Here is a 22,347-nt window from a genome sequence, read left to right as displayed (position 1 = left end):
TTGAAAATATTGTAGTTTCTTCTTGTTTAAAACACAAACCTCAAGATGTTGTTACATGTCTGCTTTATTTCATTGAGATGCTATTATAATTTATATATATATATATATATATATATGTGTATATATATATATATATATATATATATATACACACACACACACACACACACACACACACACACACACACACACACACACACACACACACACACACACACACACACACACACTGTATATACACTCACCTAAAGGATTATTAGGAACTAGGGCTGTCACTTTACGTTCAAAAATCGATTGCACAATCGATCGGACCAACCAACACAAGTTTCGAAAACGAAAATAGGGAATCGATTTTAAAGGTCTTTTCTCGGAGCGCGTCCAGCTCGTCACGATATGCCCGCAGCGAACGCGCGTCACACAGCAACTCTGACAAACACACATAACAGCAAATTATACTTCTGCATAATGTTTCTCTTTTTACTACAAAAATGTGAATTCTGCCGGTATTCAGACAGTCTCGTCATGCATACAGATACAGATTCCGGCTACGGTCAACAATCGCCTACGTAGGCAAAATTTGTTTGACATTTCTAACTGTAAACACAGGCATGTTGAAGACTGCAGTAATGTTTTTCATTGATGTTATGGCAGTCCACTCTGCTTATTGTTTTTCGAGAATGTTGCTCTCCTGTTTGTCATTGTGCACGAAACTTCACGCCAATAAATCAACAGGAATATTGCTGACTTGTGCGCGTCTCAAGCGCCCTCTTTACGTTCGTCCTAATGCCTGTTAGTTGTCCGTGGATTTGCCCATATTTGGCGTTTAAAATGGAAACGTCTTTAGACATGGAAAATCGATTTAACAATCGATTCAATAAACACTTATGTCTCAAAAATCGAACAGGATTTTTTCACAAAAGTGACAGCCCTATTAGGAACACCTGTTCAATTTCTCATTAATGCAATTATCTAATCAACCAATCACATGGCAGTTGCTTCAATGCATTTAGGGGTGTGGTCCTGGTCAAGACAATCTCCTGAACTCCAAACTGAATGTCAGAATGGGAAAGAAAGGTGATTTAAGCAATTTTGAGCGTGGCATGTTTGTTGGTGCCAGACGGGCCGGTCTGAGTATTTCACAATCTGCTCAGTTACTGGGATTTTCACGCACAACCATTTCTAGGGTTTACAAAGAATGGTGTGAAAAGGGAAAAACATCCAGTATGCGGCAGTCCTGTGGGCGAAAATGCCTTGTTGATGCTAGAGGTCAGAGGAGAATGGGCCGACTGATTCAAGCTGATAGAAGAGCAACTTTGACTGAAATAACCACTCGTTACAACCGAGGTATGCAGCAAAGCATTTGTGAAGCCACAACACGCACAACCTTGAGGCGGATGGGCTACAACAGCAGAAGACCCCACCGGGTACCACTCATCTCCACTACAAATAGGAAAAAGAGGCTACAATTTGCACGAGCTCACCAAAATTGGACAGTTGAAGACTGGAAAAATGTTGCCTGGTCTGATGAGTCTCGATTTCTGTTGAGACATTCAGATGGTAGAGTCAGAATTTGGCGTAAACAGAATGAGAACATGGATCCATCATGCCTTGTTACCACTGTGCAGGCTGGTGGTGGTGGTGTAATGGTGTGGGGGATGTTTTCTTGGCACACTTTAGGCCCCTTAGTGCCAATTTGGCATCGTTTAAATGCCACGGCCTACCTGAGCATTGTTTCTGACCATGTCCATCCCTTTATGACCACCATGTACCCATCCTCTGATGGCTACTTCCAGCAGGATAATGCACCATGTCACAAAGCTCGAATCATTTCAAATTGGTTTCTTGAACATGACAATGAGTTCACTGTACTAAAATGGCCCCCACAGTCACCAGATCTCAACCCAATAGAGCATCTTTGGGATGTGTTGGAACGGGAGCTTCGTGCCCTGGATGTGCATCCCACAAATCTCCATCAACTGCAAGATGCTATCCTATCAATATGGGCCAACATTTCTAAAGAATGCTTTCAGCACCTTGTTGAATCAATGCCACGTAGAATTAAGGCAGTTCTGAAGGCGAAAGGGGGTCAAACACAGTATTAGTATGGTGTTCCTAATAATCCTTTAGGTGAGTGTATATACTGTATGTGAACTGAACTAATTTAGTTAACTGATTCTCCTAAAACAAGTATTATTGTTTTGTTTTATTTATTTTTTTAAAAAGTAAAATAAAATGATGCAGATTAAGAAAGATATAATATGGTTTTATTCCATTTTCAGATTATTTCATTTGTTTTTAGCATAAACAAGCAAGCATGTATTTAACAACCCTTTTTGCTGGTTACTGTATGAAAGTGAAAGTGTTGAATTCCAAAATGTTAAAATGTTAACGTTTAAAAATGTGTGTTAACATTTTTTTTAAATGAAAATGTTATTCTATATATTGTTTTAATATTTTTGTTATTTTATATTATTTTCTAATCTTAGTTATAAAATATAGTTAGTTATATAACTTAGTTATAGTTATATATTTTGAACTGTAAGAATTCATGACTGTTCACATGAAAGAATAGAGCATATGAGCGGGAGAGAGAGAGCAGGTGTGGGAGATGGAAAGCCGACAGCATTGAGAGCATGTGTGAAAGCGGCGCTTTGGTTGTTAGCATTCTGTGCACAGCGCCGCTATCCCATACTGCCAGTCTCCAAGACAACGGCCTACTTAGAGCCACTACACAGCACTACAGGCCAAGCTCTGTGAGTCACGTGGACCGCAGCAAGAGTGTGTGTGTGTGTGTGTGTGTGTGATATAGAGGGGGAAAGGGTGAGCAGTGCTGTACCTGAACAATGCAGGCGTTTCATAACCAGCCAAATGCGTAGTGAGACGCCCATATGTCTGCGAAACAGTCTGACCTCAGAAATCCATCCCTGCAAGATTTCCCCCCCGGCTTGTTGTGTCATTCGCTGATTGCATGAATCATCAATATTCGGTCAATTGGATTGTTATTCTGCATTTTTTGGAATGCAAAATACAATGAATTGTATTTGTTTATATTTTAGAAATTGTGTCATGGTGTAACGTTCATTACATCACTGTGTCTGGTTTAGTATTTATGGGTCAGAGGATTATGTAATTCAGTCTATGTATTTGAAGGGGGAAACATGCATTTAAATGCACCAGAGTTGGAGTCTGTATGAATCTGGGTCTCAGTTTATGGTCTGAGATAGTTGTCAACTGATATGCGTTTTTAATTTTTTATTTCAGCGGCCGTTGCCAATTTCTAGCCAAATGGTTGGCCAATAAAGTGCTGATATATAGATGATGCAATTTAGTGATATATAAATAATATAATGTTATGATAATAAATAATCTGTACACAGAATTGCTAACAAATCAACTTTTATTCTAACAAAATGTTATTTTTATTTATTTTTATTTTTTTTGGATAAAAACTGACAAAGATTATCCATAGACTGTTTTTAGACTTTGCAATGCTGATAATTGTGTAATATAATTTCATGATGGACACTAAGTTCCTAAAATCAAACAATATTTTATTTTATTATATAAAAACATTGAAAACTGACAGATTATCTATAGACAAGGCTGCTGTTAAACTAATGTAAGGCTGATTTATACCACAAATAAGATCAGATGCACACTAAAATGCTAAAATCAAACTAAATATTTTATTTTTAATAAAAACAGAAAATCATTATACATATACAAGTCTGTATGTATATATATTAATTGCAACTTTTTATCTCACAATTCTGACTTTTTTTTCTCAGAATTTAGTTTATATATCACAATTCTGACTTTATAACTCACAATTTAGAGTTTACATCACAATTCTAAGAAAAAAAAGTCAGAATTTCAGGATATAAACTTATTTTCTCATATATCTAAAAATGTTGACATTATTTCTCAAAATTGTGAGAAATAAACTTGCAATTGCGTGAAAAAAGTCAGAAATATTTCTAAGCATTACGACTTTATATCTCGCAATTCAGACTTTATAACTTGCAATTGCGAGTTTGTCTTACCAGTGTTGCTAACTTAGCGACTTTGCCGCTCGATTTAGCAACATTTCAGACCCCTTTAGCGACTTTTTTTGGTCAGAATTTTGAGATAAAAAGTCACGATAATCTTTTTTTATTTAATTCTGTGGCAGAAACAAACTTCCATCTAAGGCTGTTATTAGATGTATTAATTAATACAAGAAGCCATCAGCCAATTTTTATAAGCTCAATTTAAATTCAGCATTTTCTACTTAAAGGATGAGTTCACTTTCAAAAAAAAAAATTTGCTGATAATTTACTCACCCCGATGTCATCCAAGATATCCATGTCTTTCTTTAGTGGAAAAGAAATTAAAGGGGGGGGTGAATTGCTGTTTCATGCATACTGAGTTTTTTACACTGTTAAAGAGTTGGATTCCCATGCTAAACATGGACAAAGTTTCAAAAGTTAAGTTGTACGTTTGAAGGAGTATTTTTGTTCCAAAAATACTCCTTCCGGTTTGTCACAAGTTTCGGAAAGTTTTTTTCGAGTATAGCTCTGTCTTACGTAAGATAGAGCGGAATTTCCTTATATTTCCCTAAGGGCACTTCTCCGCGGCCGCGCGCGCACTCGCAGACCAGAGAGAGAAGAGAGCGAAAGCAGTACGTTACCTCAAAGCGCTATGCTCGGCTTTTAGGGAAGTCAATGTCACCAAAGAAGTGGGTTTTTGGTTGGCAGGGCAAGACAACCCTGCACAGATTCCCAAAGAACCCAGCGTTAAGGGAATAGTGGATGGAGTTTGTTTTTTCGAAGCATCAACGGAGGTTGTGCACGACTCTTTGTTCCCTGCATTTCGACGATGATTGTTTTATAAACAAAGCCCAGATCGACTTATTTGCAGATCGTCTAATGCTTAAGGATCGAGCAGTCACGGTGAGTAAACTACTTCAAATGTCTCTCTGTGTTGTTGTTAGATCAGTTAGCACAGCTAAAGCACACCGCCCACACGGCCCGCCCCCAGCCGCTCGTTTTTTTCCGGAAAGACTCGGTATAGCCAATCTTTCACTTATAAATATAATAAAACTAAAGACGTTTTGGAGATATGAAGGATGCAATACTACTCTATAGGTACTCAAGATTAACAGGAGATTGAGTGAAAATGAGCATTTCACCCCCCCTTTAAGGTTTTTGAGGAAAACATTCCAGGATTTTTCTACACAGAATGGACTTCAATGGCAACCAACTATTCCAATGTTCAAAGAAGGTTCAAATGTCCGTCTCAATGCAGCTTCAAAGTCTCTACACGATCCCAGTTGAGAAATAACGGTCTTATCTAGCGAAACGATCGGTCATTTTCAAAAAAAATAAAAATAAAATATATATATATACATTTATACTTTTTATATGTGACGCTTGACCTTTCCAATGTGACGATGCAATGCGTGGCACATCTCAGAGATGGTACACGACAAGCATTTGTGGTTAAAGGGGGGGTGAAATATGGGTCCTAAGGGCACTTCTGCCGGAAAACCGCCGGCGCGCGCGCACTCGTAGACCAGAGCAAGAGAGTGAAAGCAGTACGCCATCAAAGCGCTATGCTCGGCTTTAGGGAAGTCAGTGTCACCAAAAAAGTGTGTTTTTGGTTGCCAGGGCAAGACAACCCTGCACAGATTCCCAAAGAACCCAGCGTTAAGGCACCAGTGGATGGAGTTTGTTTTTTTAGAGCATCATCAACGGAGTTGCGTAAGACTGTTTGTTCCCTGCATTTCGACGATGATTGTTTTATAAACAAAGCCCAGATCGACGGATTTGCAGATCGTCTAATGCTTAAGGATCGAGCAGTCACAATGATAAAGGTTCGCGGTCGTGGTTGGAACCGGACGGTGAGTAAAACTGTTGAACAAATGTCTCTGTGTGTTGTTGTTAGCTCGGCGCGGTAGCACAGCTTTAGCTTCGCCCACAGGGCCCGCCTCCAGCCGCTCGTTTTTTTCCGGAAAGACTCGGTACAGCCTATCTTTCTTTTATAAATATAATAAAACTAAAGACTTTTTGGAGATATGAAAGATGCAATACTACTCTATAGGTACTCAAGATTAACAGGAGATTGAGTGAAAATGAGCATTTCACCCCCCCTTTAAAAAGTATATGTATTTTTTTTTTTTTTTTGAAAATGACCGATCGTTTCGCTAGATAAGACCCTTATTTCTCGACTGGGATCGTTTAGAGACTTTGAAGCTGCATTGAGACGGACATTTGAACCTTCAAACCGTTGGTTGCCATTGAAGTCCATTATATGGAGAAAAATCCTGGAATGTTTTCCTCAAAAACCTTAATTTCTTTTCCACTGAAGAAAGAAAGACATGGATATCTTGGATGACATCAGGGTGAGTAAATTATCAGCAAATATTTTTTTTGAAAGTGAACTAATCCTTTAAGTTCATTATAATGTCAGACTGGTCCTTGGACAAACAGGTTTAGTTTTGGTTTTGGTTCTTGGAGTTCGGGTTTAGCCTGAATCTGAGGTTAGTTTTAGTTTAGGTCTTAAGGTGTGTGTGTGATATTGGTCTGTATCTGGTCTTGACTCTAACTCTGATGTGCATCATCAGATTTTAGGATTTTAATATGGGCTGTGAAATCCCTGTCAGACATGATGGTGTTAATGAAGGTTGAGATGTTATAAGATCTGTCTCTTTCTCTCTCGCAGATGTGATCAAGCTTCAGTTGGTGGATGCTGGTTTGGTGGAGTGTCTTCTGGAGGTGGTGGCTCAGACGGTGGACAGCGACAGGGAGGAGGACGTGGCTCAGCTCAAGACGTCCTCGGACCTCATGGTCCTTCTGCTGTTGGGAGGTACAGGACCAAAGCTCTGGCAGCACTTAAATAACCCTTAAATAAACAGTTTGAGGTACATTACGTCATTTCCTCAGCTTGTATAAAGCAAGCAAGGCCTTATAAAACTTAATGACATGGTGTCAAGCTGTGACCTCATACTGTATGTGTAATGAATGGAAATTTCGATTCCCAAGAACGTTTTATATAGTTTCCCAGCAGTTATATAAGCTCATTATTGGCTATGTAGGGATCCACGTCCTTTTACTTAGTAAAGGTAAGGGTGAAGTGAGTCCTTTCTGGCAGATGTATTTTTCACTTCATCAATATTAAACACTAGCTGAATAAGTTGTGGGGTATTAAAATTACTTTCACTGAATGTGTTGAAGACATTGAATTTTGATGCCTTTTCCAACCTCACATACACTACCATTCAAAGGTTTGGGGTTGGTAAGATTTTTAAATGTTTCTTTTTAAATATTTTTTACAATTTAAAATATCTCTTTTCTATTTGAATATATTTTCAAATGTAATTTATTCCTGATGCAAAGCTGTATTTTTAGCATCATTACTCCAGTCTTCAGTGTCACATGATCCTTCAGAAATCATTCTAATATGCTGATTTGATGCTCAAGGTATTAGAAATGTTATTATCAATGTTGAAAACAGTTGTGCTGGTTAATATTTTGTGGAAAAAATAAAGAACAAAAAGAGTCAAAATTCTATAATGAATAATAGAAATTTTAAAAGAACAGCATTTAGTTGAAATATAAATATTTTTTAACATTGTAAAAGTCTTTACTGTCAATTTTTAGCAATTTAATGCATCCTTGCTGAATAAAAGTATTAATAAAAGAAAAAATATTACTGATCCCAACATTCTGAAGAGTAATGTATATTCTGACAAACATGATAATCATCCAGATTGTAAAGTGCGTTTCTCTCTCAGCTCTTCATTACAAAGAAGTCAGGAAATTTTCTTGTTCACGTCCCATATCAGATTTATTAGCCATACTGCTATAAAAAGGAAACTAAAATAAGGTAAAAATGGGTTCAAAGATTTTTTGATAGAATTTCCTTTGTTAAATCAACTTTTCACACTCCATTTTCTCTTATCTGTCTGTTACATGGCATTTAGTTTAAGAAACATGATTTCACTCAAAACTCAATTTTGGCAAAATGCTAATATGCATTTTCTTTTGTAGTGTGCCATAACTTCACTTTACTTTCTCTTTAATAAAATGCAGATGATCCGTGATGTATTATCACAACCAGCCAAAACCTAATACTGGTTCATTGAATAGTTTAACCTAGTTGGTCTCCATCTTAAAGTCTCATTCTCTCATGTTACTGTATATGTGTTGTGTTTGCAGTCATGTGTGATGTGTTTTCCTGTAGATGAGTCGATGCAGAAGCTGTTTGAGGGTGGTAAAGGCAGTGTGTTTCAGAGGGTTCTCTCATGGGTGCCCTCCAACAACCACCAGCTCCAGCTAGCGGGAGCGCTAGCCATCGCTAACTTTGCCCGCAATGGTAAGACCTCAGGCCTACAAGAACGTGGAGGATCGTGTGGTCACTGTGTTCAGATTGTGAATACATTTTTCTTTTTTTGTGTACAGATGGAAACTGCATCCACATGGTAGACACTGGTATTGTACAGAAGCTTCTTGAGCTGTTAGACAGACATGTTGAAGAGGGGAACGTCACGGTGCAGCACGCCGCCCTCAGCGCTCTGAGGAACCTGGCCATTCCGGGTCAGTCTGAAATTTCACTCAATCATTGAATGATTCACCAACCTCTGCATAAGTGTCTTAAAACTAAATCTGCATCATTTCCCCTGTCTTCCCCAGTGGTCAACAAGTCTAAGATGCTCTTGGCTGGTGTGTCGGATGTAGTGCTGAAGTTCCTTAAATCCGAGATGCCGCCAGTCCAGTTCAAGCTCCTGGGAACATTACGGATGCTCATCGACACACAGGGTATTTATTAACCGACCACGATTCTGAAAACAAAACGTTTAAAAATATCTATAGATAGTCCCGCCCCAGAATCATGCCAGTGTTGCTGTGCTGGACTGGTTGTGATGCTCAAACAAAATTTGCATTAAAATTACACGCTTACCTATAATTTAGACTATATATAAACTTAAAAAACGTCATGACTCGTTTATTGATGTTTTCTTTTCTGTATTAACTACGATTTGCTAATTGCTGTTGATGTTATATTAGGGGGTGGGGCATTTCCATTCTAAAGAGAATTTGATTGGACACAAATGTGGCCACGCCCATGAGTGCAGGATGTGTCATCAATATTTTTGGTTTGTTTTTTTCTGAAAGAGAAAAACTGCGTTCTAATGTTTGTCCCTGTTGAACTTAAACTATGAACTTAAAACTTTTACAAATAATTTTCATTAGCTGAAATAGAATATAAATATTATATTATTTATATTTATTTGAATTTATATAATTATTTTAAGATGGGAAAACAAATTAGAAATGTTGCCTTTGCAACTAACTGAAATAAAATACATTTTGGTTGATTACTAAAACTGAAATAAAAAATAAATTAAAGCTAAATAGAAATATAAAAAATAAGAAAATTGACAAAAGCACCTAATAAAAAAGACTAAAATATAAACTAAAATCAAGATGAAAACAAAATATAAAATAAAATATAAGCTCAAAATAAATACTATAGTGTGGCATATAAATGTTATATGTAGCATAGAAATAATTCTAAAATAACAATGTATTTGTAACTTCAAATGTCTGTTAAAAAGTTAGCATTTAGATGGCCTCAAACTAACAGATATGAGCTAAAAGCCACAAAACACAATTCTTTATTCCATGGGTTTTTATTAGGGGTTCAAGCACGTAACGCTGAAACCCTATTGTTATTGTTAATTTTCCCATGATGCAGCATTCTCCATCTAAAACTGATCAGGCAGACCGAACCGTAAGTCATAGAGACTTGAAACTTTGAGGGCTGGTAGTACTCACACCTCCTACAACTTCACCAAAGGCGCGCCCCGAACGGCCTGACAGGGGCGCTACAGCGCTCAAAAGTACGAAATGGCTCATAACTCCTAAACCGTTAGGCGTAGGCTCAAGTGTCTTATATCGTTGGAATCCTTGATTCAATCCTTGATCATTTGCTCGTCACCCTTGGAAAATTTTCGGGTATTTGGGGTTTTTCCAAACCGGAACCAAACCAGTGCAGCAAGATTCTCTGGAGTCTCATTGTCAGTAGTTATCAAAAAAAGTGGAAATTTCGGTTCACGGTCCCTAAGGGCCGCCAAAACGTTTTACTAAATTGGCTATAACTCGTGAACGGAATGAGATATTTTCACCAAACTCAGCACACCTATGTAAGAGCTCATTCTGTGGTCACGTCAAAAAGGACGCGGCGACTGGCCACTTGGTGGCGCTATAACTGTTAAAAAGGTGTCAAAATTATGTATTTATATGGCAAATCCCATGAAATGGCTGAAATCCCATGAAATGGCCTTCTTCCTGCCTGATTTGCATAGAACCTCACAAAATCGGCCGTGCGCATGCGTCACTTGATAAAAGGAGCTTGGAAAGTTTTATGGACGTCGAGCCATCGGTGGCGCTTTGACTGTTATAAAGGTGAAAAATGCTCTATATTATCCTATGCTTATTATTCCGTACCTACTTTTTGTATTTTTTTTTTCCTACCAATTGTATTTCCTCATCCAAAGCAGTAGACAACTGCTTAATTGATGTTACAGGTAAATATAATGTTTTTTTTTATCATCTGCATACATGACTGTCTATGCACACTTTAAAACAAGAGGAAGATCATTGGTCTTAAACAGCTTCCTTGAGGCACACCACATTGCAACTCTTTCACATCTGAATAACTTCCATTTATAAAATACACATTGTCCCATTAGACAGTTAACTTTTAAACCAATGTACAGTATAAGTACATTTGTAACATTTCAGTTTATCCAGCAATAATTTATGATCCAGTACATCAAAGCTGAGCTAAAATCTAACAATACTGTTCCTACTAAGTTATTGTCATCAATCTGTGCTCTCTCAAAATGCATGCTGAAAATTAGAGAGCAAATTATTCTCCTTAAAGAATAATTGAATTTGCTCACAAACTATAATTTTTAATACTTTGCGAAGAACTGGTAGCAAACTTATTGGTCGACTATTATGACCATTAAAACCCAGTGCTGCATTTTTCTGTAGATGAATAACCTTTGCATCTTTCCAAGCTAAAGGAAAAATCCCTTTTTCAATACTGATATTAAAGATGTGGCAAACTGGTTCTGCCAAACAACATTTCCTCTCTTAATTTATCAACTTTATTTATGAAAAAATCATTAAAATAATTTCCAATTTCATATGGTTTAAAAATGAGTCACCTGTATCAATAAAAGAAGGAATTTGACTTGATTCCCTATCCATTATTTCATTGAGTGTACTCCACATTTTTTTACAATCATATTTAAATTCACTTATTTTAATTTTGTGAAACATTCTTTTCTTTTTCCTATTAATTTTAGTTCTTAATTTGCAATAGACGTCTCAATCCTTCTTGTGCCCAGTTCTGCTTGCTGTACCCTTTGCCACATCTCTCTCAAACATAATGTTTTTCAACTCATTACCAATCCATGGTGCCCTAACATTCACTGTACATGTTTTCATAGGTGCATGTTTGTCTTTCAAATGCTGACAATGCATTATCAGGATGAACTTCCTTATAAACGTCTGTACAAAATGATTCTTGACTGAATCTCTAATATGATCTTTTATAAATTACGTTTGGTTTTCTAAGTGTTTACATGCTTGCTAAATAAAACATAATATCTTTTTTACGCATGTGCTTAAAGGCCTTAAACCGCTTGAACCCTGATAAATGCTGCTTGCAGCTTTAATTAAAATTGATAATCTTACAGATCACTGTATGCTTTACAGGTGTTTAGCTCAGTTAAAGACAGCATGTGTCATTTGATCTCAGGCTCAGGCTCGTCCCAGCTGCCGCCGCACAGCAGTTAGTCTCTGATATTAAGTGAGCAGAGGATCGATGGCAGTCTGTCATTTAAAAACTATGGATCTGCAGACATGGGATCCGCCACGGATGAATTTGCATTGCCATTCAATGGCAGCAGTCCAGCCGTGTTAGCTTTCAGTGACAGCTTGGGTTTAAAATGAATATTCCTGGGTAAATAAACTTAAATACTGCTTAAGCTGTATCGACAGCGTCTGTGACTTGCTGTCAATTACCACAGGCTTGTCTCTCAGTTTGAAAAATCAAGTGAAAACCACAAACACCTTGAAGACAAGAGAAGACATTTAAAATATCGAACTACCATAATGTTTAGAAAGTATAATTTTGCAATAAGGTTCGATTTGTTAACGGTTGTTGGTTAATGCAAGTATAATGATCTAACAGTGAACTGTTTTTTACAGCATTTATTAATCTAGGCTAATGTTCATTTATATCATTTTTCATTAGTAAATACATTCATTCATAATGCATTAATTTGTACAAAAAATATGTGAGTACATATTAGCCTTAATCAAGATTAATAAATATTAATATTTTGAATTCACTTTTATTTGTATTATTTTAAGGTTAAATTATTTTGTGTGTTTTTTAATATTTCTATTCAGTTTGTTTAAAAAAATGTTTGACTTCCCCTTACACTTATTTTATTTCTGTTAACTTTTCACCTGATATTTTTTATTGTATTTCAGCTTTATTTAAATTAATAAAAAGCATTTTTTAATAGTCTTTGAGTTTCAATTAACAATAGCAAAACTGATCCAGCTAAGAAATAGTCACTTTACAGTTAATTCATAACCCCTTCATGTAAGAGCTTTAACAAAAATACGAGTCTGTTCGGCTTCCGTTATGCTGTATATGCGTTTCCTGCTCTTTTTGACAAACTGAGGGGAATGAGTTTTCACAGACATGATTTATTATATTATATTTAACACCAGAATATGCCTTTAAGAGGATTGTGCCATAAAAGATCTACATCAGTATATCTTAGATGTTCAAATGTAGCTTCATAAAGTATTAAAGTAGCCACAAAGTAGCTCTTCCTTTAATTTTTTTCCTGGAAAACCACAGTCCTTAAATCTTCTCTTAGGTTAACAGCACCCAGTTTATAAGCGCTTCCCATTACGAGTTTGTGAAGATGGTTGTCGAATGCTGTGTTTCCATTGACACATCATGGCCATACTCCAGGATGACAATGTCAAGATTCATCAGGCTCAAATTATGAAAGAATGGTTGGGAGGAGCATGAAGAATAATTTTCAGTTTTCATTTTCAAATTTTCAGAGTCCTGACCTTAAATTCAATGAAAGTCTTTGGGATGTATGCATCTCTTGATGGAAATAACATCACATTTATTTCAATCAAGAGATGCATCAATATTTGGTTGCAGTGCTGAGGTGCATCAGTTTCATCCTGTAAAATGGCTTGATGGTTGTTTAAGAAATGAAAAGCTACACACTCCATCAATTAGGGTTAGAAGAACTGTTGCCAAACATATAACATGCTAGAAACATAAGCGGATGTGTGTGTGTGTGTGTGTGTGTGTGTGTGTGTGTGTGTGTGTGTGTGTGTGTGTGTGTGTGTGTGTGTGTGTGTGTGTGTGTGTGTGTGTGTGTGTGTGTGTGTGTGTGTGTGTGTGTGTTGCAGCATATGCTCCACTGTGGTTTGTGTTGGGTAGATTATGTTCAGTGCTGTGTGTGTTGCAGCTGATGCAGCAGAGCAACTGGGGACAAACCCAAAGCTGGTGAAGCGTCTGGTGGAGTGGTGTGAAGCGAAAGACCACGCCGGAGTGATGGGAGAGTCCAACCGTCTGCTGTCCGCTCTCATCCGACACAGCAAGTCAAAGGTCTCACACTCATGCACTTCATTCTCTCTCTCATTCCAGTAGCTATGTTTCCATCCACCTGTTTTTATGCACATTATGAGATATTGCATAAAAAATGCTGGATGGAAACACAAGGATGCAAATCAATTCTAAAAATGTGCATCAAAAACGTATGCTCTCAATTGAGGCGGATATAATTTTAAAACTACGACTGAAAGACATTTACCAAACTTATCCCTCGATGCGAAACAAAAAACTCACGTGACTCAACAGTGGGTGTGATTGGATAACTGGACTAACAAGCGGACCAATCGCATTACACAGCCCCTCAAATGTTAGTTTGGTCGTTCTGAAATGCCTGAGTCTGTCATTAAAAAGATTTGGTTTAATTCCCTCCCAATAGAGTCTCACATGATTGCGTTCCCAAACACCAGGCAGCCGAACGCAAAAGAACATGTATTGCATTTTGTCTGCACACTTTGAGGCACAAGTCATTTATGATGTACGAAAAACAGCCACAGTGGCTTCCCCCGATTACAGCAACCCCCATTTTTAAAGGAGAACTCCAGTCAATTTTAACATTGAGCTCATTTTTTTGTACATTTGGAGTGCTGTCAGTACATAGAACAGCGACAAAAATCGGTGTTGCCTACACCGAGTTATTCTATTTTTAAAATTTGCACCCTGTTGACTTAAATGGGGCAAGTTTAAAACCTGCTTTTAGCCTCTTAACATCCTTGATGTGTCATTACAAGTGCACAGGTCATGTGAGTGATTCCTTTGGAGTGAACACGGGTGAATCTGACTGCAGTAGATGTGAAAGATATGAATAAAAATGATGTTATTTCAGCCAGCGCACATACCTGTATTTACATCCTGTTTTCGGTTGAAGTCCAGAGTAATCGATTATCGAGTTCACGCGCGTGATCATAGGTACTAAACCAATGCGCGTGAACTCGACAATCGATTACTATGGACTTTGACCGAAACAGGATGTAAATACAGGTATGTGCGCTGGCTAAATAAATATCATTTTTATTCATATCTTTCACATCTACTGCAGTCAGATTGACCCGCGTTCACTCTGCAGGAATCACTCACATGACCTGTGCACTTGTAATGACACATCAAGGATGTTAAGAGGCTAAAAGCAGGTTTAAAACTTGCCCCATTGAAGTCAACAGGGTGCAAATTTTAAAAAGAGGATAACACGGTGTAGGCAACACCGATTTTTGTCGTTGTTCTCTGTATTGACAGCACTCCAAATTTACAAAAAAATTAGCTCAATGTTAAAATTGACCGGAGTTCTCCTTTAATTAGATATTTTGCACCAGTTTCCCATGAAGTGACGATTTTGTACTTTTAAACACATGGGATGGAAATGGTGCTTTATTCACAAATGTTTTATGCAATATTCCAAATATTTGAGCTTAAGCATTACATTCGCAACTTTGGATGGAAACAGCTGGTGATGCTTTACTGATGTTGCAGCATTATGCCTAGACGTGCATCATCACACACCGTACCCTGAGCAGGCTTGACACGACTAAAGCCAGGTGCACACCGTACGATTTATAATAGTCACAGTCAGACTGTACGCACATGATCCCCCTGTAAAGCAGTCAAGACTCGTTAAAAACGGACGAAAAACAAGAAGACTCGTCCAGAGATGTACATCATCAATCCGTGACACCATGTTCGGTGACTGTGAGACTGCATTCACATGCGAGATAGAAATGGGGGATAGCAAACAAAAATAATGTCTAGATGAGTGGCAATCAAGTTTTTTAATGTTTATATGTGGTGTTTTTAATATGCTTTAAAACAAACCATGTGCAAATTCATAAGTCAACACCATTGCTGAGTATTTTCTCCTTAAAACTGCAGTAAATCAAAGACAGTCTCAAAAACGCGGTTTGAAATCGCCATTGTTCTCTATGTAACAAATATTTAGTAACCAATCACGTGCGGGCGGGGTTTAGCATATCATTAACTATGCTGCGAAGCAGGGGAGTCTCAAGAGAGTTGTTGTTTCACTTCAGGTCCTATTGGTTTTTGATTCGACGGTTGTCGTAGGAGAAGTCACACTACAGGACTGCGCCTCAAATCTTCTGACACTGCCAGAATTTAATCTGAAGTAATATTTGATCGCAATGGTCATTAATCGGCTGTCGGCGAACATGTCAAACTAGCAACTAAAGACTTCAGATTTTGGCCTAGGATCAGAGGAATCTCTTCGGATTCACAATATTTGTTTCAGAAGGCCAAATCGTGGCCAAATTGGTACAGAGTAAACCCGGCTTAGAGCAGCGAGCAGTAAATCCCATCTCTACCATGTAAATCTTTTGTTTTAACTGGATATGACTGCGACTAGGAATGCACTATAGTTTAGACAAAACATCTATTATGTCTGTGTATTAAACATCAAATATGTTCTGATTGGTTCTGAGTTTGTTGTTTCATGCAGCATTTTCACTTCTAGTGAGGGCGAAAACATTTATTATCTGGGTCATTGAGTCATGGTGTTATGTGAGAAATGGTTCAGAAATTTCATTGGACTCACAGCTTCATACATCAAAGGAATTGTGTTATTGCAGCCAATTTTTCCATCACGATTCATGTCCTCTGGAAGATTCTGACTGCTTTTTTTCTTTCTGAATAGGATGTGGTCCGAACAGTCATACAAGGTGAAGGTGTTAAGCACTTGATAACCATGGCGACGAGTGAACACATGATCATGCAGAATGAAGCGCTGGTGGCCTTGGGTCTCATAGCAGCACTAGATCTGGGTAAAAATCAAGGATTACTGTATGTTATATAAATCTGTGAAGAGACGCTGACACATCTGAATGTCTACCGCAGGGTGAATTCAGTTACACTGCAGTGTTATTTTAGCATTGTCTATATGCTATTGTATTTATCAATATGTTAAATCATCTTTTATTTTTATAGTTTCAGTTTTATATTTTAATTTTAGTCTTTTTGTTATGCACTTTTAATTTGTATTTATTGGTATTTCTATTTAGCTTGAATTTTTTGTTTACGTTTTATTCATTTTAGTACTTACATTTTTTTCAGTTGGTGTCTAAATATGTTTTTTAAATTTAAGTTTTTCATCTAATATTAATATTAATGTTTTCTTTCAGCTTATTTCAATTACCAAAAATTCTTTAATAGTTTTAGTTCTAGTTAACAGTAACAACACTGGGTTACTTTTGTCTTGTTATTTGATCACATTCAGAGTTTTTGTAGCAATTTGGTGAGGTTGATAGTCGAATTAAAATTCTGAAATAGCTAAACTTACAAACTAACATACTTTTTATAATATTTAGAAAATGCTTGTTTTAATTAAAATTGTGTAAAGACATTTTATTTATGTTTACCTTCCAAAACTAATTTCATGCATTTCAAGGGCTATATGTAAGAATTTTCATGTATTAATCACGTTTTAATTGTCAATATGTGAACAGCTTGTAACGAAACTTAAAAAACGAGACCTTCCCCGATTTCTTAAGTTGTCAGTGAAAGCCTATAGACTGATTTTCATGTGAAAGCCTCGGGATGTTTTTGCCAGGAAAATCAAAAGGATTTATGCGCTCGCTGGAGAACCTCTCTTCTGTTCAATGACACATGAATGCTTATACAATGTTCAGGATAATGCCGAAAGAGCTGTTCTGTACTGTGCTGTTCTGTACTGTACTGTACTGTCAATGTGTCATCCAAAGAAAAGGAATTCATACAAACTATAGTCTCACATAGCCAGATCTATATACTCTCAAATATACTTTATAATCAATTCAAACTATCATAACTGTCATTTTAATGACCTCATCTGTCAACATCACTGCAGAGCTGGGGCAAACATATCCACATCACTATGATCAGAGGCTTTCTTTGCTGCTGCTTTCTCACCTATGGCCCTCTTTTGTGGCTATTCGAATGCATTGCGTTTTCCACTATCTCTGGAAGTGGTCGAAAGTGGACAAGCTCAAAAGGTTTTAGACCCAGTTTACACACCTGTATTTATTTATCGTCCACTTGTGATCCGATCGACCAAAACGCATCTTAATACCAGGTGTAAACAGGGCCTAACAGTATATCGCTGCAAAGGTATTTCCAACCTTTTCTAAGCGGAAAATAACTTTACGTTACATGAGCACGAGCAATAAGTTGCAGTTCACTTAACGGCCACCGGTGTCGCTAATAACAAGCGTTTCTGAATACTACATATAGCCCCTTGAAGCCTTTAGTGAGATAAGTACATTAATTCAGGCATGTCCAAATGTTTTGTGCTGTTCAGAACTTTTAACTGAGTCACTTCACGGCTTTGATTTCAGACTGTGCAGAGAAGGACTTTGTCGACTCCAATCTGGTGCAGGTTCTACACAAACTACTGACAGAGGAGCACAGTGCACCAGAGATCAAATACAACTCCATGATTATCATCTGCTCCATCATGGGATCGGGTGAGTCAAGAGATCACAGAAACAAATGACTCAACACGTTCACAAGTGTAGGAAGGATTGAACCAAAAGAAACTACACTTAAACAGAATTGTTTTTGTTAACAAAAACTATTTTAAATAAAAATAATTTTAAATATTAAATGGGAAAAACTATTGCCTTAGCAATTAGAAATAAGCTTACTTAACTTAATACATTTATTTAATCAATAACTATATTATGCATAAGTTTAGCTAATACATGCAACTAACCCTAAACCAAACCCTAATACTAACACTATAGTAAGTTTATATGCAGTGAATTATTATTACTCAGTACTTAAATGCTAAATTACACAGTATCAAAGACACCTTAACCACAGAGTTGCACTGATCGACCGGACAGGGACCGGAATCGGACGATTTTGGGATATGGTCCATTTTGTTGCCAGCGACACAGTCAATAACATCAGCTGCGCGTTCTCGCTCTCTTCTCTCCGACGGCGAAGTGACACACACCCGCCTCCTCTCACTCACTCATCTCATTCGCTCCGGTTAAATATCGCTTGTATTGCGCATAAATTTACAAATTCTAATTTGAAATACTAATTCAGTTAAACACAGTCAGTTTTGGAACCTAATTAGTTGAGAAAGATAACGCAAGTTGTGTAACAGTATATTGGATCCGTTCATAAACTCTTAAAGTGACAGCAGCCTAATAAACCTGCTTATGTTAATCAAAGAAAAAAAATCACTCTCTGTTCTTGACTGAATAACTTTTGTAACTAATTGTAAGCATTAATCTGTATTTAATTTAAAATTTAATTTCTGTAGTATTTCTTCCCTGAATATACTGTATACCCACCTGAAAAACTTAAAGCCGTGTTTATTTCATATCTCTTTTTATTCTATTGCATTTATTTGTGCTGTTGTTTGAAATTTGTTTATTTGTTTTTATTTAATTTTATTACTGTCTTTTTACTTGTTTTTTATGAAAATACAATTTTGCATTGAAGTAAAGTCGATTTTTGTTTGTATATGCTGTCAATTATAGTTCTTTGGAAGAAAATCGGAATCGGCAAACTTACACTTCGTAATCGGCCAAGAAATTTGTAATCGGTGCTTCTCTACTTAAAGGGGGGTCCTATTATGCCCTTTTTTTTTTTTTTTTGGGCTCTACTTGAATAGTTTTTCAATCTTGAATTTTCAAAAAACATTATTTTTCACACATTTTAAATTGTTGCAGCACTTCTCTTTCCAATTCTGTCAGTAACGCTTTCAGTTCTGGTCTCTATGAAGCCCCTCCTTCTGAAAAGCGCAATGTGCTCTGATTGGTCGGCTGGACCAGTGTGTTGTGATTGGTCAAAATCTTCACACAATTATTGGAAATGTCACTCCCCTTACCATAAAATCAAGTTTCAACACACTACAAACGCAACTCATCCAGCACTCATTTTTTGTGTGAATCCCTCGGGCGGGAATTATTTAAATGAACCATATTGTGACGTGTTTGTTCCTACAATGGAGGCGAGTTCAGAAACAGTGTTTACTGATATAGAGAATAACTCCCATTGGAGGGACTTTGTGATTTGTAACTTTGCAGACCTTTTTCATGCGCAAACAGCAACATTACACACTGAAGGAAATATTTTTAAAAATCACGAGGATCCCTTTAAAAATAAAAAATATGCATGATCTTTACTTAATATCCTAATGATTTTTGGCATAAAAGAAAAATCAATAATTTTGACCCATACAATGTATTATTGTTGGCTATTGCCACAAATATACCCGTGCTACTTGTGACAGTTTTTGTGATCCAGGGTCACAAATGTAGTGTTAACTTAATTATTCAATTATTAATGTTAACATTTGTTATTCCAATTTTTTGTCTTCATAAGTCTTCATAATTTTAGTAAAGTAAAACGTGTTGTGTATGTTGTTTGATGTGCCGAACTAAACTCTCGTGAATCAGTTTATTCCATTTGAATGGTTGAATTGTGTGTTTTCTTCTCTTGCCTTAGAGCCGCTTCACAAAGAAGTGCAGAGCTTGGCCTTTATCGACGTGGTCTCCAATCTCCGCTCACACGAGAACAAGACGGTGGCCCACCAGGCCTCTCTCACAGAGCAAAGGTTAACAGCACAGAGCTAAAAGACTCTTACGCTCCATCTCCTCCCTGCCTGCTTCCCCTCACACACACATATCTCTCGTTGTCATGTGCCAAGATGTTGTCCCTCTGCATTCCCTGCTACAGACTCTGAAAGCCCTCTGTTTGCTCCAAGCATGCAGAGACGCGTTACCCAAAGGCGGCCATACTTTATAGACAGCCTTCTGCAATAGATTCATACCCGAACTGCAAAATATTTTTAAATGACCATAGCTGTGATAAAAAAGAAAAAAATGAAATTCATCTAAAACCATTAAAGGTTTAGTCCAACTAAAAATGAAAATTACTCACTCTCATGTCGTTCAAAACCCGTAAGACTTTCGTTCATCTTCAAAACACAAATTAAGATGTTTTTGATGAAATCTGAGAGCTTTCTGTCCCTCCATTGAAAGCATATTCACATAAAATCCATATGAATTGAGCAGTTTAATTCAAATCTTCTGAAGAAACATGATCACTTTATATGGTAAACGAAGGCTCAACCATACAAACCTCATTGGTGCTTGAGCTTCCGTTTACTATATTTGATGCCCTATGTTTGTTCATGATCAGTGTTTATATGTGAATAAAAGCCTAAATGAAATCTGTTCATCATTCAAACGATCGTGGATTTGGGTGAATGGAGGAACAGAAATCTCTCAGACTTCATTGACAAGATCTTCATTTGTGTTCTGAATATGAACGAAAGTCTTACGGGTTTGGAACGACATGAGGGTGAGTAATTAATGACCGAATTTTCACGTTTGGGTGAACTATCCCTTTAAGCGGAAATAAAAGTAGAACATGTATGTTGGCAGTGGAAATAGAGCAGTTGTGCTTTCATGACATGTAAAATCACACATACCAACCGACTTGTGCATGTTTTTTTTTAAATCGTCCAGTTTGTTGATGTATCTGTGTTCAGCTATCCAAGCCACGCCCATATGATATGCCCCGCCTCCTCCTCCTGCTTACTAATTTACATAGAAGAGTAGAGATCAAGAGATGTGTTTGTACTGTATAGGGCACCTCTGGACCAGCGTGGACCTTTTCATATTTTGCCTCCTGGTCCTATTGTGCCATCCACGATCCATATCTTTACTGGAAAGAGCTAATTCCATATCATTAGTCGAGAAATCATTGCTTATTGTCATATGGATGTATGAAGAAGCGATACATCTTGGTACCAAGGACTAAAGTCGATTTTGATTATTTCAGGCCGGCGTACACCTCGTTCAAAAAAGCGACGTCTTTCTAACATAGTATGAATCATTTAAAACACATTCCTGATCAGGATATGACTAGCATGACTGCCAGTACACACACACACACACACATACTAGGCTTCATCATGGCAGATTACTGAGACATGTAAGGGCTGGGACGGGTTATGTGTGTAGCTGAGACCGCCACAGTTACGCTGAATAATGATGTCTCAGACGACACACTCTTTGTGAATGTTTCTTTCGAGAAAGTGTCTTTTTTTTTTTTGCATGTGGAGCTGCCTGTCCTCCTTTCCATCCTCTCCAGTGTCCTCCGAACATGCACCTCCTCGCATGTTCGATACTGTTAAAATCACTGTTCTGTGGCCATTTTATGGCAGGTAAATAAGTTCTTATTTATCATATTTGTACCACATGGCAATCCAATATATCTACAGTAGGAACCGTGCAAATATAAATGGAAATAATTGTTGTAAATGTCATTGAACTGTACATTTCAAAGATTTAAACTTATTAAAACAATTGCTGGTGACAAATTTATGCTCCGTGATTCTACCTTGCCTTCTTGTCAAAGTTGCGTTCCTTCAGGCATGTTCATATTTGGGTGGATATAGTTTATTAAATGTTGAACTGAAAGACTTGAGTGAAATGCTCACTGAGCAGATTAATGATACACTGCAGTAGACTTTTATTCAATTGAATAGATCTTTAGGTTGTATTAAAACTCCCTCTTTCATTTCGATGTCAAGAGGAGATTAAAGTGATTTGAGAGTGGGTTGAATCAGCAGAAGCACTAGTGATGCATTGTGGTTAGACAAAATCTATGTGTCAAAAAGGATGATGAAATGGT

At 37.2% G+C, this 22,347-nt stretch overlaps 1 protein-coding gene across 4 annotated transcripts in view; it reads left to right on the top strand.

Moving 5' to 3' along the window:
* The window catches only part of rap1gds1 (RAP1, GTP-GDP dissociation stimulator 1), a 50,911-nt gene extending 30,584 nt beyond the window's left edge, over positions 1 to 20,327 (top strand). For all 4 annotated transcript variants that reach the window (XM_079865482.1, XM_079865480.1, XM_079865481.1 and 1 more), the window contains 8 exons: positions 6,703 to 6,846; positions 8,224 to 8,355; positions 8,442 to 8,576; positions 8,673 to 8,798; positions 13,568 to 13,707; positions 16,349 to 16,475; positions 18,024 to 18,152; positions 20,152 to 20,327. In XM_079865482.1, the coding sequence (XP_079721608.1) occupies positions 6,703 to 6,846; positions 8,224 to 8,355; positions 8,442 to 8,576; positions 8,673 to 8,798; positions 13,568 to 13,707; positions 16,349 to 16,475; positions 18,024 to 18,152; positions 20,152 to 20,279 (1,061 nt within the window). In that variant the 3' untranslated portion in view covers positions 20,280 to 20,327. The remainder of the gene's footprint in view (positions 1 to 6,702; positions 6,847 to 8,223; positions 8,356 to 8,441; positions 8,577 to 8,672; positions 8,799 to 13,567; positions 13,708 to 16,348; positions 16,476 to 18,023; positions 18,153 to 20,151) is intronic.
* Positions 20,328 to 22,347: the final 2,020 nt, after the last annotated feature.

The sequence above is a fragment of the Squalius cephalus genome (genome assembly GCF_949319135.1).
Source record: "Squalius cephalus genome assembly, chromosome: 3".
NCBI classification, from domain to species: domain Eukaryota; kingdom Metazoa; phylum Chordata; class Actinopteri; order Cypriniformes; family Leuciscidae; genus Squalius; species Squalius cephalus.
The sequence above is the reverse complement of the archived record's forward strand: the minus strand, read 5'-3'. Positions and strand labels throughout refer to the sequence as shown.